This window comes from Coregonus lavaretus (assembly GCF_964263955.1).
Source record: "Coregonus lavaretus genome assembly, chromosome: 3".
Classification (NCBI taxonomy): Eukaryota; Metazoa; Chordata; class Actinopteri; order Salmoniformes; family Salmonidae; genus Coregonus; species Coregonus lavaretus.
Window position 1 is genome coordinate 66,575,213 of NC_139990.1, and position 16,574 is coordinate 66,591,786.

The window sequence follows — 16,574 nt, forward strand, 5'->3', positions numbered from 1 at the left end:
ACTAGCTGTTATTGGCAGAGAGGTTTGGAATGGTCTTTGTTATTGGTCTATTAATTTTATCCCCTGGTGATGTCACCAGTCAAGCCAAAACTCCACCCAAGCAAAACCTGCTGAGTAGAAGATCCAGCAATTCAACCAGCAACTATCGGGAAATAACACTGATCACATTTTTACAGTTAGTTATAAATACGATACAAAACACAGGAAAAACTGAATTTTGACTGCACTGGGCTTTTAAGAAGGATCAGAACACTAACCACGTTTCCATCCACAGTTTTTATGCTAGTAAAGTCATACCGTATAAAGAAAAATGAAAGCAGTAGCTAGGTTTCCATCCAATTGGCGACAGCTTTTCATGGGAATATTCAAAAATCCGATAAAGAAAATATAAGCATTTTCCCACCAGTGGTGTGTTTCCACCAAACGGGTAAAAATCTGTGCATGATGACATAGTGCACACAAAATGTACTTTTTCGCTTAAGTATTATGTACCAAATAAAAATCAATAGTTCATAGTGTTTCCATCACATTTTCAATAGATATTTTCTTTATGCAGATTTTAGAAAATTCACATGAAAATCTGTTGCCAATTGGATGGAAACCTAGCTACAGCTAAATAAAATGTAAATGGTAAAGTGCAATGGGAGATGCAAGAAAACAGTGCATCAGACCCAGCCTTTCCCACAGCAACCCACCTTGTAGCAGACAACCAATGATGATGAGTCTTTCAGCTCCTGTCATATACATGATTCTCTGTATCAGAAAGGGCCAGATGAGCTCACCTGATATGAAACACTGTCTGGACAGACAGACAGACATACACATTCAATACAGATGCAGCACACACACTTCATTACTTTGTCTTAATTTTTTGTTGTTGATAAAACTAACAGTGAAAATACCTTTTAATTAAAGTTGAAATAAAAACTGAAATAAAATGTTGAAATGTTAGTTTTGATATGTCATTAATAGAATGATTCTACACATATTTTGATTGTAGGGAACTGAAACCACATTGACCCTATTCGCCACAAGACTGGGTTTTCTTGCTTTTTTCTTTGACCTGTTGGCTACACTACAATAATTTGTATCAGAATTAGATTTTAATCATAGTAATATGAACATATTTCTCACATAATAAATATAGAATACAAAATTATTCAATTATACCCTAAAGCCAATGAAGCTGTGTTGATTCTGAGTAGGTCTAAATACCTAAATTAAGCTTAATAAAGTCAAACAGGTGTAGATTCATTTCCATTGAAAATACAGACCAATAGAACTTAATTAAGTGTAAAGAGCTATGAGCTGATTAGGTTGATATTTGTGCAAATGTAGATGTAGCCTACACCTGACACACTAAAGAAAATGTAGCCAAGTTGAACTTGACAATATCTAGAATTTGATTTTAATTAGATTACATTTACATTTTACATTTTAGTCATTTAGCAGACGCTCTTAACCAGAGCGACTTACAGGAGCAATTAGGGTTAAGTGCCTTGCTCAAGGGCACATTAACGTCATTTAGCAGACGCTCTTAGCCAGAGCGACTCACAAATTGGTGCGTTCACCCTATAGCCAGTGGGATAACCACTTTACAATTTGGGGGGGGGGGGGGGGAGATGCAATCAATATCAGAAATGTGTTCCCAAATCCAACACAATCCGAAAATATCAACACGTGGGGACACATGAACATAAACTTTAAAATGTTGCACTCCACATTGCAAAACCGTGACAGTCGCATTAATTAACATAACATAAATAGTACAAACAGAAATAGTGCCAGCGACCTCTTACCAGTATTCACGCGTTGGTCATCTGTTCAAATCCAATGCACACTTCAGACTTTATAAATGACACTTGAAGTGGTATTCTGTTGTCTAGCTGCCTGTTACTGTAGACAGTCAGAAGTGGCGCTGCTGTTTGCAAGACACGGAATTATCCTTCACTGAATAAGTGACAACTCCCAAGCGCTTGCCTTCCTCTGCATTATCAAATGATCATCAGATTTTTTTTAAACTCACATTTACCGGTGAGATGTATCAAGCTTCACAAGGAGGGCAACATCCTCTGATTCCTTTAAATGCATGAAGATACATAATCCACTGACTAGTAAATTATACAGAAAGCTATAGCCCCTTGCAATATTTGTCTTTATTTCTCTTTTTTATTTATTTTTTATTTAAAAGGAATATAAAAGAGTAATCTTTACAAGCTAACAGTAATTCGACCAGAGATTTAAATCCACAAATGTGATGAAATAGTCAAGTTTCAAGTTTCAAGTTTCGAGTTCCTGGTTAATGGGGCAATAACTGCAAGAAATCTGTGGCTGATGGAAATTACACATTTGCATTTTGCAAAACTTGTTGCTTTCCATAGTTACTACTCAATGGGCTACCATTCAAAGAAGGTGTAAAATACATACTTTGATGTGGATATCATAAATGTACAATTCAACAGTCTTAGAAACAGAGAAATTACATGAAGAAATTAATAAAAGGCTCTTCGATTACGAATTGATATTAATTTTACTCTACACAATATATAAACTCTTCAGTGTTGAGTATATATATATATATATATATATATATATATATATATATATATATATATACATATAATAGAAATGCCATTTAGCAAACACTTTTATCCAAAGCGACTTAAGGACCGTTCGAAAAATTCTGGGGGGAAGGGGAGGTCCAATATTTGCTTTGGGGAGGGTTGTGTAGTTTTTTATTGGGCACAGGGAGGGTAGTGCGTTTTTTCCAGGCTTGCTGCCTGGCCGTAGCATTTAAATTTGAATATTTCCCCCCTTAACACACGGGATGGGTAATCAATAAACTCAGCACACGCCAGTCTGCGCATTTCTGACTCCCTGAAAAAGAAAATCACACCCACAACGCTGATTGAATGGACTGGACTCGACATTTCTGACAGAAGCCTCCTAAACTCTTCAGTGCGAGTGCCAGAGCGTTGTAGTTACATTGTCATGCTAGCCTACATGGACATGATATTGTAATGACCCAGCTGGGTCATAAAGTAAAAGAGAGACGGGCACCAGGTGTACAGGCAGAACACAGGTTTATTCCTGAATGGGCTATTGTTCAGGCCACAACCCACGCCGCTAAACCTCGAACATACACAAATATAACATGTCAAAATCAAGGGTCCCGAACAGAAGAAGAGAGATGAGACCGTAACCCCTATTTAAGCATTCCAAAACCCCGCGGGATTACCCATCATACCCCCCCAACCTTTCCATCTGTCCTGACATATTTAACCCCTGCTAGCACCCATGAGAACGATAACACACCCATGAACACAGAACACAATACAGGGTCGTTACATAGCCCCCCCCTTTCTAAACCCTAGCCCCTAGGGTTACAAAACAAAATCCTTAAAACGACCCGGAGGTCGCATCAGTCTCTTGTGCCTCCCCTTGACTCTCACTGGTGGACCCCCAGAACACTCATCTGCCCCAATGTCATTTCCAGCGCCCTCCGAAGAGGCAGCCCCCGTCCCAGGCTCAGCTTGCACTAGAGTCTCCTCGCTAGACTGTCCCCGTGTGCTCACATCAGAGTCCTCACTTCCATTCCCTACCGTTTTCCTCCCTCTGTAGGGCGCCAATCGGTCCCGGTGGACCACCACCTTCCTGCTCCGTGGGGGAACCTCCACCCGGTACGTCACCTCCCCCACTCTCTCTATCACCAGGCACGGCCCCACCCAGGCACTGTCCAGCTTTGGGCACCCCTTCTTGCGCGTGGGGTTGTGAAGCCACACGCGTTCTCCCGCTCCAAAGTGCCTCCCCCTAGCGCGTGAGTCATAGTGGCGCTTTTGGCGCATCCCTGCGTTCTCGAGTTGCTCTCTTGCGAAGGTGTGAGACGCTTCTAACCGGTTCTGCAGACGACGAACATAGTTCGGGCCAGGCAAAACCCCGTCGTCGTTATCAGGAGGGTGGCCAAACGTCAGTTCGGCTGGGGTGCGCAACTCACGACCTAACATTAGTAGCGCTGGGGAGCACGCAGTCGATTCTTGAACAGCCGACCTACATGCCATAAGAATAAACGGTAAGTGGGTGTCCCAATCTCTCTGGTGTTTTGAGGTAACGATAGCCAGCTGTTGTGCTAATGTTCTGTTAAATCTTTCCACCAGCCCATCACTCTGGGGGTGAAGCGGAGTAGTGCGCGTCTTCTCCGCGCCTAACCGTCTACACAACTCTGAGAACACCCGTGACTCAAAGTTTCTCCCCTGGTCGCTGTGTATAGACTGTGGCACCCCAAACCGACTGATTATTCCCCCTACCAATGCATCAGCTACTGTTTCTGCCTCCTGGTCTGGGAGAGCGTAAGCCTCTGGCCACTTGGTGAAGTAGTCCATAGCAGTTAGAATCCACCTGTTACCGCTGTCTGTGGTTGGAAACGGTCCAACTATGTCTACCCCCAGTCTCTCCATGGGCTCCCCTACTGGGAATTGTTGTAGGAGGGCGTGTGACTGACCTGGAGGTCCTTTCTTAGCAGCACACTCATCGCACTGCCTGCAAAAGTCCTCCACATCCCTCCTGTGCCTGGCCCAATAGAAGCCTTTACGTACGCGCTTTAACGTTTTGGAGACCCCAAAATGCCCTGCGCCTACTCCCCCGTGAAGCTGCTGTAACACGCTCCCTTGCAGCCTTTTGGGAACCACTACCTGCCACGTCATTTCTCCAGTAGCTGGCTTTTTCCACCCCCTCTGGAGCACTCCCTCAGCCACTCTAAGGACTGAGAATTTAGCCCAGAGTCCTTTGGTGACTGGTGATAGAGGGGCTACTTCCCCCCATGGCGGTCGTCTTCTCTCTTCCACCCACCCCAGCACAGGACGCAGCTCTGCGTCCTCCTCCTGGCGACGCCTCCACTCCCCGATGTCCACAGCCTCAAGCTCCCGGCACTCTGTCACCCTCAGCTGACTCACCGTGGCGGTGACTCCCTCCTCCATGCACAGTTCCCTCTCTCGCTCCACCCGTTTGGCGCAGTACCCACAGCCGTCCTCAGCACACGGGCGGCGGGACAAGGCGTCTGCATTGCTGTGGCGAAGGCCGGCCCTGTGCTCCACCTGGAAGTCGTAGGGTTGCAGCTCCTCCAACCAGCGGGCGATCTGACCCTCTGGCTCCTTGAAGGAGAGAAGCCACTGCAGGGCGGAGTGATCCATCCGCACCACAAACGGCAGGCCCCCCAGGTAGTACTTGAAATGGCGTACTGCTGCCACGACAGCCAAAAGCTCCCTCCTTGTCACGCAGTAGCGTTTTTCAGCCTTATCAAAAGTTCTGCTGTAATAAGCTACTACGTGCTCCCCGTCAGAACCACGCTGAGCCAGCACGGCCCCCAAGCCCTCATTGCTTGCGTCGGTGTCCAGGATAAACGGACGGTTCGGGTCTGGTGAGGACAGGACAGGGGCCTCCACCAGGGCACGTTTGAGGGCCTCAAACGCCCGCTGGTGCTCTTCGGTCCACTGAAAAACAGTGTCCTTCTTGAGAAGGTGGTTCAAAGGAGCTGCTATCCCCGCAAACCCTTTCACAAACCTACGATAGTAGGATGCCAGACCCAGGAAGCTCTTAACCTCTTTTTTTCCCCTTGGAATTGGCCACCCCCTCACAGCCTCCACTTTGTCTGGCATCGTGCTGATACCCTCACCACCCAGCTGATGACCCAGGAACGCCAACTCCCTTTGCATGAAATGGCACTTTTCCGGGTGTAATTTTAGCCCCGCCCCCGAGATCCTCTCCAGCACTCGCCTAAGTGCCCCCAGTGCCCCCTCAAACGACGTGCCGTGTACCAATATGTCGTCTAGGTACACGACACACTCGTCTCTCGGTACCCCCGCCAGCACTCTGTCCATGAGCCTCTCAAAGGTGGCAGGAGCATTACAAAGCCCGAAACACAGCACCTTGAACTGCCAATGGCCCCTATCCGTGGAGAAGGCAGTTTTTTCACGTGCCCCAGGCGAGAGGGGCACCTGCCAGTAGCCACTGCGCAGATCAAGGGAAGAGAACCACGAGGACCCTCTGACGTGGTCTAGCGACTCATCGATCCTCGGTATGGGGTAAGAGTCTTTAGTGGTGACAGAATTTAGGCCCCTGTAGTCCGCACAAAACCTAAGTTTACCCCCTTTCTTAGGCACCATGACGACCGGCGCGGACCATGGGCTATCTGATGGCTCAATGAAATCAGCCCGCAACATGTCAGCAATAGCTGTGGCTGCTGCTTCCCTCTTGGCAAGGGGAATGCGACGGGGCCGAATTTTAATGGGTTGGTTGTCCCCAGTGTCGATGTCGTGCTGAACCAGGTGCGTTTGCCTTACCTCATCTTCCCCCCAAGCGAAGCTATCTTTAAAGTCAAACAGCAGCTGCTTTAACTGTCTCTGTTGTCTCTCGTCCAGACCTTGACAGTTTTTCAGCCACACAGCCTCAACGGCGTCGATAACTTCCTCCTTCCCCCCGTCGGGCTGATGGGGTGAAGGAGCCAGTGTGTTTTGGGCTACTGGGATGCCTGTGCTTGCACCATTATGGGGAGTGAAGGTCGTTGCCGCCGGAGACAGCTGCTGGGATGGCACAACGACCAAGGGAGCAGCCGGGACGACCAGTGGAGTTTCGGCAAGCTTGGAGGAAGACGGAGGGACAGCCCTGCCCCCTGCTGGCCCTCCCGAAGGCGACATTCCCACTGTGGGCCCCCCCGACAGCCTCAAAGTGCCCGAAGCTAAGTCCAACTGAGCCCCACAGTTTTTCAAAAAGTCCATTCCCAGTATACAGGGGTCCTGTACCGCTGCTACCCACACCGGACACCCCACAGTTCTCCCCCCCACAGTCACAGACAACCGACACTTCCCTAACATGGGGGCTAGCTCCCCCGTGACAGTCCGTAGCTGGACAAGGGTCGGCTCCACCCGCACCCCAACAGGTAGTATGTCTGGTCTCACCAGGGTTACTGTAGAGCCCGTGTCGACCAGGGCCAAACATTCCACCCCCTCTACCTTGACGATGACATTGCAGAAGTCCCCAATGGTGGTACGTCCCACCACAACTACCGGACTAGGAAACACGGTGGCAGCTACACCCTGGGGAAGCAGGTCCCCACCCTCTTGCCTGCGCTGCTGGGTACCTCTTCTGCTTACTGTGGGTTCGGGGGCGGAGGGGTGGGCCCGCGCTGCCCCCTGCGCGAGAACCCGCTGTCGTTTCCCTGTTGACTGGAGAATCTGCCACACTCCCGCTGAATGTGGCCAGGCTGGCCACAACCCCAGCAGACAATGGAAGTTGAGCTGACACTGCGATGTTGTCTGGAGCCCCTCTCAATGACAAGCGAAGCGGTCTTGACTAACCCGCCCAACTCGTCGACCCACTCTGGTTTGGTGACCCCCGGCACCCCGGCCGCCGCTGCTCTCACCTCTGGTTGACTGGCAACCTCCACTCTCACTCCCTCACCCCAGATCAGCTCCCTCTTCCTGGCTATCTCCACTGCAGCCCGCAGAGATGCTGGGTCCGACATCTGAACATGCTTACCCAGTTCGGTGGGGGAGAGCGCTCTAATAAAACTGTCCCGTGCCAGCTCGTCTTGCACCCCAATCGGCATAGTTGCATAAGCCCGCCTGGTCAGGCTCAGAATATCACTTGCCAACGCCTTTAATGATTCCCCCTGAAGTCTCTTTTTGTTATTCAGTTCAATCCGCAGCATGTTGGGCTGTGCATCACTGCCGAAACGGCCCCCCAATGCCTCCACTAGCGCACCGTAGTCGCCCCTCTCGTCCGGGGCTAGCGTTAGCAGGCATTCCGACGCCTCCTCTGCCAGGCTCAGGGCAAGCTGTAACCCTTTCGTCTCGTCAGACCACCTCCCGGCTCTAGCCAACAACTCGAATTGAGTGAAAAAAACTTCCCATTTACCTTGTCCATTGAACTTTGGAAGTTTAGCCGCTACCGTGGCTAATGGCAATAGGGCGCTGCCATCTCTGTTTACATAAGGAGGCCCAGCCATTTCCGCACGCGGTGACGTCGATATCTCCGTCGCCGTGACGTCTGTTCTGGTCGAGCGGTTTGAAGGAAAACCCGCCCGTTCTGCCATCTTGCTGACTGACAATTTAACTTCCGCCATGTGGCTCTCCAGCTCTTCTACAGCCGTCATCGCCTGACCCTCCCGACCGGGTACACCCGAGCCCACAACGGACACTTTGTCCGACTCTTCCTTAACTTTCCGCCTCGCCCTGATCATCATGACCGTAGATGCGAGTCACGCTAAAGCTAACCACGGCCTATACTGAAACAGCTAACTCGCCTAATCTCGATCTATCCCGTCGTTCGAAAGCACTTCTGACACCAATGTAATGACCCAGCTGGGTCATAAAGTAAAAGAGAGACGGGCACCAGGTGTACAGGCAGAACACAGGTTTATTCCTGAATGGGCTATTGTTCAGGCCACAACCCACGCCGCTAAACCTCGAACATACACAAATATAACATGTCAAAATCAAGGGTCCCGAACAGAAGAAGAGAGATGAGACCGTAACCCCTATTTAAGCATTCCAAAACCCCGCGGGATTACCCATCATACCCCCCCAACCTTTCCATCTGTCCTGGCATATTTAACCCCTGCTAGCACCCATGAGAACGATAACACACCCATGAACACAGAACACAATACAGGGTCGTTACAATATGTATTGAATAATAACCATTTGGCTGGCAAGTGTCTTCACTGACATTTTCAAACACTCCCTGTCTGTAATCCCTACAAGAACGCCAAGGTAACCTGTCTAAATGACTATCGCCCTGACGCACTCACATCTGTAGCCATGAAATGCTTTGAATGGCTGGGTATAGCTCACATCAACACCATCACCCCAGACACCATGGACCCACTCCAATTCGCATATAGCATCAACAGATCCACAGATGATGCAATCTCTATTGCACTCCACGCTAACCTCTCCCACCAGGATAAGAGGAACACCTACAGTAGGTGAGAATGCTGTTAATTGACTACAGCTCAGCGTTCAACACTATAGTGCCCTCCAAGCTCATCACTAAGCTCAGGACCCTGGAATTGAACACCTCCCTCTGCAACTGGATCCTGGACTTTCTGACAGGCCGCCCCCAGGTGGTGAGGGTAGGCAATAACACATCCGCCATGCTGACCCTCAACAAGAGGGCCCCTCAAGGGTTTGTGTGCAGTCCCCTCCTGCATAGCAGGTGGAAGAAGTTTGGGGGTGGGGGTGCTGCGATTTTTTTTGTCAACGGGGGTGTTTTGCAGAAGGCTATATAGGTCAGCTAATACAGGACTATTAATAGCCCAGTCCACCACTTTTGTGAAAACTTTTATTTTTTCCAAAACAAATATACTTTTTAAATTAATATAATTTTTTATTCTGATTTTTCTGGGGGTGCTGCAGCACCCTCAGTACCCATACTTACCGCGGCTATGCCCTCCTGTACTCCCTGTTCACCCACGACTCCAACACCATCATTAAGTTTGCTAACGACGCGATGGTTGTAGGCCTGATTACCGACGACGATGAGACAGCCTATAGGGAGGAGGCAGTGTGATGCCAGGACAACAACCTCTCCCTCAAGACAAAGGACTTGATCTTGGACTACAGAAAACGGAGGGCTGAGCATGCCCCAATCCACATCTACAGGGCTGTAGTGGAGCGGGTAGAGCGCTTCAAGTTCCTCGGTGTCCACATCACTAAGGAATTAACATGGTCCACACACACCAACACAGTCGTGAAGAAGGCACGACAATGCCTTATCCCACTCAGGAGGCTGAAAAGATTTGGCATGGAACCTCAGATCCTCAAAAAGTTATACAGCCACACCATTGAGAGCATCTTATCTGACTGTATCACCACTTGGTATGGCAACTGCTTGGCATCCGACCGTAAGGCACTACAGAGGGTAGTGCATACGGCCCAGTACATCACTGGGGCGGAGCTCCCTTCCAAGACCTTTATACCAGGCGATGTCAGAGGAATTCAATAAAAATTGTCAAAGACTCCAGCCACCCAAGTCATAGACTATTCTCTTTGCTACCACACGGCAAGCGGTACCAATACACCAAGTCTGGAACCAACAGGACCCTCAACAGCTTCTATCCCCAAGCCATATGACTGCTAAATAGTTAACCAAGTAGCTACCCGGACTATCTGCATTGACCCTTATTGCACTAACTCCTCTGAATCATCACATACACTGCTGCTACTGTTTATTATCTATCCTGTTGCCTTGTCACTTTACCCCTACCAATATTGTATGTACATACAGTATGTACATACAGTATAGGTATGTGGACACCTGTCGTCGAACATCTCATTCCAAAATCATGGACATTAATATGGAGTTGGTCCTCCCTTTGCTGCTATAACAGACTCCACTCTTCTGGGACTTGCTTCCATTCAGCCACAAGAGCATTAGTGAGGTCGGGCACTGATGTTGGGCGATTAGACCTGGCTCGCAGTCGGTGTTCCAATTTATCCCAAAGGTGTTGAGGTCAGGGCTCTGTGCAGGCCAGTCAAGTTCTTCCACACCGATCTCTACAAACCATTTCTGTATGGACCTCGCTTTGTGCACGGGGGCATTGTCATGCTGAAACAGGAAAGGGCCTTCCCCAAACTGTTGCCACAAATTTGGAAGCACAGAATCGTCTAGAATGTCATTGTATGCTGTAGCATTAAGATTTTCCTTCACTGGAATTTATGGGCCTAGCCCAAACCTTGAAAAACAGCCCCAGACCATTATTCCTCCTCCACCAAACCTTACAGTTGGCACTATGCATTGGAGCAGGTAGCATTCTCCTGGCATCTGCCAAACCCAGATTCGTCCATCGGACTGCCAGATGGTGAAGCGTGATTCATCACTCCAGACAACGCGTTTCTACTGCTCCAGAGTCCAATAGAGGTGAGCTTTACACCACTCCAGCCGATGCTTGGCATTGTGCATGGTGATCTTAGGCTTGTGTGCGGCTGCTCGGCCATGGAAACCCATTTCATGAAGCTCCCGACGAACAGTTATTGTGCTGACATTGCTTCCCGAGGCAGTTTGGAGCTCAGTAGTGAGTGTTGCAACCAAAGACAGATTATTTTAATGCGTTACGCGCTTCAGCACTCTGGGGTCCCGTTCTGTGAGCTTGTGTGGTACCGCGGCTGAGCCGTTGTTGCTCCTAGACTTATCCACTTCACAATAACAGCACTTACAGTTGACCGGGGCAGCTCTAGCAGGGCAGACATTTGATGAACTGACTTGTTGGAAAGGTGGCATCCTTTGATGGTGCCACGTTGAAAGTCACTGAGCTCTTCATTACAGGCCATTCTACTGCCAAAGTTTTCCTATGGAGATTGCATGGCTGTGTGCTCGATTTTATACACCTGTCAACAACGGGTGAGGCTGAAATAGCCGAATGCACTAATTTGAAGGGGTGTCCACATACTACATCAATTAATTGGTTCCCCTGCACATCGACTCGGTACTGGTACCCCGTGTGATTAATACACATTGTGTATTTTTCTATATTGTTCGGAAGAGCCAGTAAGTAAGCATTTCACTATTAGTCTAGACCTGTTGTGACAAATTAATTCGATTTGATTAGATTTTAGCACATAACCAAACACGATTTACATTATAAATTTGAACAGAAGTGAGGCGAGTTAGAACAGAAGTCACGCACCTGCCACTTGGGTGTCGCTCCGGGCTCAAACACGCAACAAGCTCAATTCCCCTCCCCACCAAACCATTCACATCATCAGACAGTATCCATGTGTTTTGCCCCCTGATCATAGTTATGAGGTCGACATACTTTGAAACTGTTACTGTGGTCGTAATCATTATTCTGAGTTAATTCAATGACGGGGAGGGTAAAGCAAAGGGAAGGATCACGTGAAAATATGTTAAACTTTTTTATTGACACCCCCTCTCCCCCAGCAATTTCTGAACGGTTCGTTACAGTCATGTGTGCATACATTTTACATATGGTTGGACCCGGGAACCGAATCCACTATCCTGGTGCCATGCTCTACCAACTGAGCTACAGAGGACCACAAGTGAAGAACCATCTAGTACAATTAACCAATTCATCATCATCAAGAAATTAATACATATGATATAATTATAGAATGAATATAAAAATGTGCAATAAAACCTGAAATACAGATGAACTGAAATAAACATAAAGGGTGGAAATGGATGGTTAAACTAAAATATTTGGAGATGACAAAGTGAAAAGCTTGATTTATGTTTGTTATTTACATTTGTCTGATAGATGAAAAAGGTTCTGATGAGGTATATTACCACAGTCCCTATATTCACTTCCCTCAGGTAGAGCTGAAACCATGAATCCAGATCTACAGTCATGGTGTTACTGTCTCTCTCCCCTCTGCAGCGTTCACATATCACTGCCACTGGTCTCCCTCTGTGCTCCTCTGCTACCATGCTCTTTCCTCTGACACACACACAAACACACAAACTTATATACACATTTCCAAAAGGGTTAGAACTACAGTGATTTTTTTAGTGTGCAAATGACTAATACTATCCTAAAGAGTGCTCTCACCTGTATGACTTCATAAGTAGAGGTCACGTTGGAGATCTCTAGTGTGGCGTATGTGTCATCTACTGACTGTTGGCAGACACGGGGACATGTCACATAATAAGTGCCTCATACATAATACAGTATTTAATAGCAAAAGCACAATACATAGAAAACATAAACACTATTAACATGTTATTTCTAGGTAATTACAATAAGTTACCTGTTACTATCTTCAAAACAAAAGAAATGACCAAGTATTACTATGTATTGTCTAGGTAATTCCAAAGAAATTTCTGTACTGTAAGATAAAGTGCTACCGACATACCTTCAGTCCTCTGGATAATCTGATAGTGAATAGAGATGACGACAAAGATTAGAATGGAAATATTGAAATTGATATATTACCATATACAGTGCCTTCAGAAAGTATTCAGACCCCTTGACTTTTTCCACAGTTTGTTACGTTACAGCCTTATTCTAAAATTGATTAAGTAAAACCATTTCCACAGCTATCTACACACAATACCCCATAATGACAAAGCGAAAAGAGGTTTGTGGAAATGTTTGCACATTTATTAAAAACAAAAAACATAAATACCTTATTTACATAAGTATTCAGACCCTTTGCTATATGACTCGAAATTGAGCTCAGGTCCATATCCTGTTTCCACTGATCATCCTTGAGATGTTTCTGCAATGAAGGTCCCCAAGAACACGGTGGCCTCCATCATTCTTAAATGGAAGAAGTTTGGAACCACTAAGACTCTTCCTAGAGCTGGCCGCTGGCCAAACTGAGCAATCGGGAGAGAAGGGCCTTGGTCAGGGAGGTGACCAAGAACCTGATGGTCACTCTGACAGAGCTACAGAGTTCCTCTGTGGAGATGGTAGAACCTTCCAGAAGGACAACCATCTCTGCAGCACTCCACCAATCAGGCCTTTATGGTAGAGTGGCCAGACAGAAGCCACTACTCAGTAAATGGCACTTGACAGCCCGCTAGGAGTTTGCCAAAAGTCACCTAAAGACTCTCAGACCATGAGAAACAAGATTCTCTGGTCTGATGAAACCAAGATTGAACTCTTTTGCCTGAATGCCAAGCGTCACGTCTGGAGAAAACCTGGCACCATCCCTACGGTGAAGCATGGTGGTGGCAGCATCATGCTGTGGGGATGTTTTTCAGTGGCAGGGACTGGGAGACTAGTCAGGATCAAGGCAAAGATGAACGGAGCAAAGTACAGAGAGATTCTTGATGAAAACCTGCTCCAGAGCGCTCAGGACCTCAGACTGGGGTGAAGGTTCACCTTCCAACAGGACAACGACCCTAAGCACACAGCCAAGACGTCATACCCAAGAAGACTCAAGGCTGTAATCGCTGCCAAAGGTGCTTCAACAAAGCACTGAGTAAAGGGTCTGAATACTTATGTAAATGTGATATTTCAGATTTTATATTTTTATACATTTCCTAAAGTTTATAAAAAAACAGTTTTTGCTTTGTCATTATGGGGTATTGTGTGTAGATTGATGAGGGGGAAAAACCATTTAATCAATTTTAGAATAAGGCTGTAATGTAACAAAATGTGGAAAAAGTCAAGGGGTCTGAACACTTTCCGAATGCACTGTATATTACCATATGGATATATTAATCTCTCGATGACAGACTACCAATGACCAAATTACGCTAGATTTTAGTTCTGGGTTAACCAAGATTATATATATTACTATTTCTGAAAAATGTCCATGAAATAATGAAATACAAGATTTTACTTGCTTAGCAATTACAGTAAGTCCATTTTACCTGATATATCTGTAGACTCCGAAGATGACTGTTAGAATCCACAGGACAATGACCACTCCACAGATTATGGATGGAACTGATACTTGAGTTACAAGACAAGTTACTTTGTTAGTTTCCAAATCCACAGTCTCTATACTTTCTGTATGTTTACCAAATGTCTTTATAACGGATTTATACAGGTAATAGAATAATCATTAAATTGTAAAATTGCTTAAAATGTAATTGATTTCATTTTAATTAATTAAATAATTTAATTATACACAACAATCTGTTTAATCTAGTATATACTAATTGTTACAGCACTAGGCCTACCTGTAGGTGTGGAGGGGAAGTGGTGCAGATACACAAAGATGTTGGCCATTTCTTTGCCATAGCTATTCTGTGCTTCACAACAGAACAGTCCACTCTCACTGATATCCTGCAGAACCAGAGACTGAGATCTAGACTCCATCGGGACCATCTTGCTCTCATTGACTCTGTACCAGTTGTAGGTCTTCACTGCTGGGTTGGCATTGCTGCTGCAGGTCAGAGTCAATGAGCTTCCCTCTACGACTAGACCAGAGGGACTGACTGATACTGAGGTGTCCCTGGGTTTATCTATAAAAAGTAAAAGACAATGTTTAAAAAAGAGTGAACTTATTGGGTGCCACCATTTCACCCTGACCCATTGCTAGCAGTGGATGCATCTGGTTCATGCTAGAATACATGTAGTTGTTTTTATTTTATACTTACATGCCACATCTAAATGAAAGACAGCAGACTTCTGCAATCCAAGGTCATTTCTGGCCTCACAGTAGAACTGGGTGTTGTCTGGCGACACCTGGACAGTTAGCACTCTTGTAGACTTCACTGGTGCCACCTGATCTTCATTAACTCTGTACCAGGTATAGTTCTTCACTGCTGGATTGCCATTGCTTCTGCAGGTCAGAGTCACAGAGCTGCCCTCTACCATTGAACCAGAGGGACTGACTGATGCGAATGTCTTCTTGGGAGGGTCTGGGGGAAAGAAACAACCGATATTGTATGTCAAGAATCAATTTAGTGTGTGTTATGATGCTGGCTTTAGTTTAAAATATGTATCATATTTGGTTTCATTTTGTACATACACATCCCATCTAGTTGAATGACATATGAGTTCTCTGTTCCATGATCATTGGTGGCTTCACAGTAGAAATAACTGTCATCTGCTGGTACCTGGACAGATAGCATTCTTCTAGCCCCCACTGTTGTAACCTGTTCTCCATTGACTCTGTACCAGGTGTAGCGCCCCACTGCTGGGTTGGCATTGCTGCTGCAGGTCAGACTCACAGAGCTGCCCTCTACCACTGAACTAGAGGGACTGACTGACACTGAGGTGTTCTTGGGAGAGTCTGGGGGAGAGTGCACACAAAGTTGACAAATTCTATAGAAATAATTAACTTACAATACATGAATCAAACGGACCATGCATGAATCAACTTACAAAGAACAGTGACTGTCAGATACGTTTTGGATGATTTATCACTCTTGCCAGCTTGTCGTTTGTACGACGCAGTGCAGGAGATCTTCTCTCCATGGTGGACATGTGAAGCGGTGAAGTTCAGGATAGAAGTTATGACTTGATTCAGAGTCTCCTGAGAATCCTCCACACTGTCACTCAGTGTGGGGGTCCAGGTCAGAGTTGGGGGGAGTGAGGGACAGGGGGCTGCAGCAGAGCAGATCAAACTCACTGAGGTCCCCTCCATCACATCCACTGTTGCTGGACTTAGAGTGGGTGTGGATGGATATTCTGAGGGAGTAAAAAAAACAACGTTTATTACTTGATAAGTGCATTAAATACAGCCAGTTCAAACCTGCAACGTAAATGAATACAACACAGCACACACAACACAGAAGTAGCATATTCTAATGATACTCTACCTTTTACATCAATCGTGACTCGTTCTGGAAAATTAAATTTCAGAGCGTCACATTCAAGTCTGAAGTAAAAGTAGTCATTGGAATAAGATGTGAAGTCATTCAGGATTGTGGTGCATTCCTTCTGCTGCAAGTTCCCAGTTAGATTCCCTTGAATGATATTTAAGCCTGTCCCTGTGAGACTAGAATCAAACACGTGTCCTCCTCTCCATCCTTTCTTCCATATTCCTTTACATGAAGCTGTGAGGGACGACTCATATCGAGATTCCAGTGTAAAGGAGCAGGGAATGGCCACACAAGATCCACTCAGAGAATTTATATACGGAGGCATCAGAGCTGCAAAG

At 46.4% G+C, this 16,574-nt stretch overlaps 1 protein-coding gene across 1 annotated transcript; it reads right to left on the reverse strand.

Moving 5' to 3' along the window:
* Positions 1-11,897: 11,897 nt before the first annotated feature.
* LOC311108527 (cell adhesion molecule 4-like) lies at positions 11,898-16,302 on the reverse strand. The gene is made up of 9 exons (XM_084151174.1): positions 16,234-16,302; positions 15,797-16,102; positions 15,568-15,704; positions 15,067-15,154; positions 14,647-14,931; positions 14,335-14,416; positions 12,867-12,885; positions 12,563-12,628; positions 11,898-12,451 (listed from the first exon to the last, which is right to left on the reverse strand). Exons 2-9 carry the CDS (start codon positions 16,056-16,058, stop codon positions 12,395-12,397), a joined length of 996 nt encoding a protein of 331 aa, XP_084007300.1. The 5' UTR covers positions 16,059-16,102; positions 16,234-16,302; the 3' UTR covers positions 11,898-12,394.
* Positions 16,303-16,574: the final 272 nt, after the last annotated feature.

Bases quoted from the DNA above. Each gene is read 5' to 3' on its own strand.
- LOC311108527 (XM_084151174.1), bottom strand. From the start codon at position 16,058: ATGGAGGGGACCTCAGTGAGTTTGATCTGCTCTGCTGCAGCCCCCTGT. The intron at 15,705-15,796 runs GTAAGTTGATTC...ACTCTCCCCCAG, and splicing joins TCTGACAGTCACTGTTCTTT to ACTCTCCCAAGAACACCTCA. The intron at 14,417-14,646 runs GTAGGCCTAGTG...TTGTAACTCAAG, and splicing joins CTTCCCCTCCACACCTACAG to TATCAGTTCCATCCATAATC.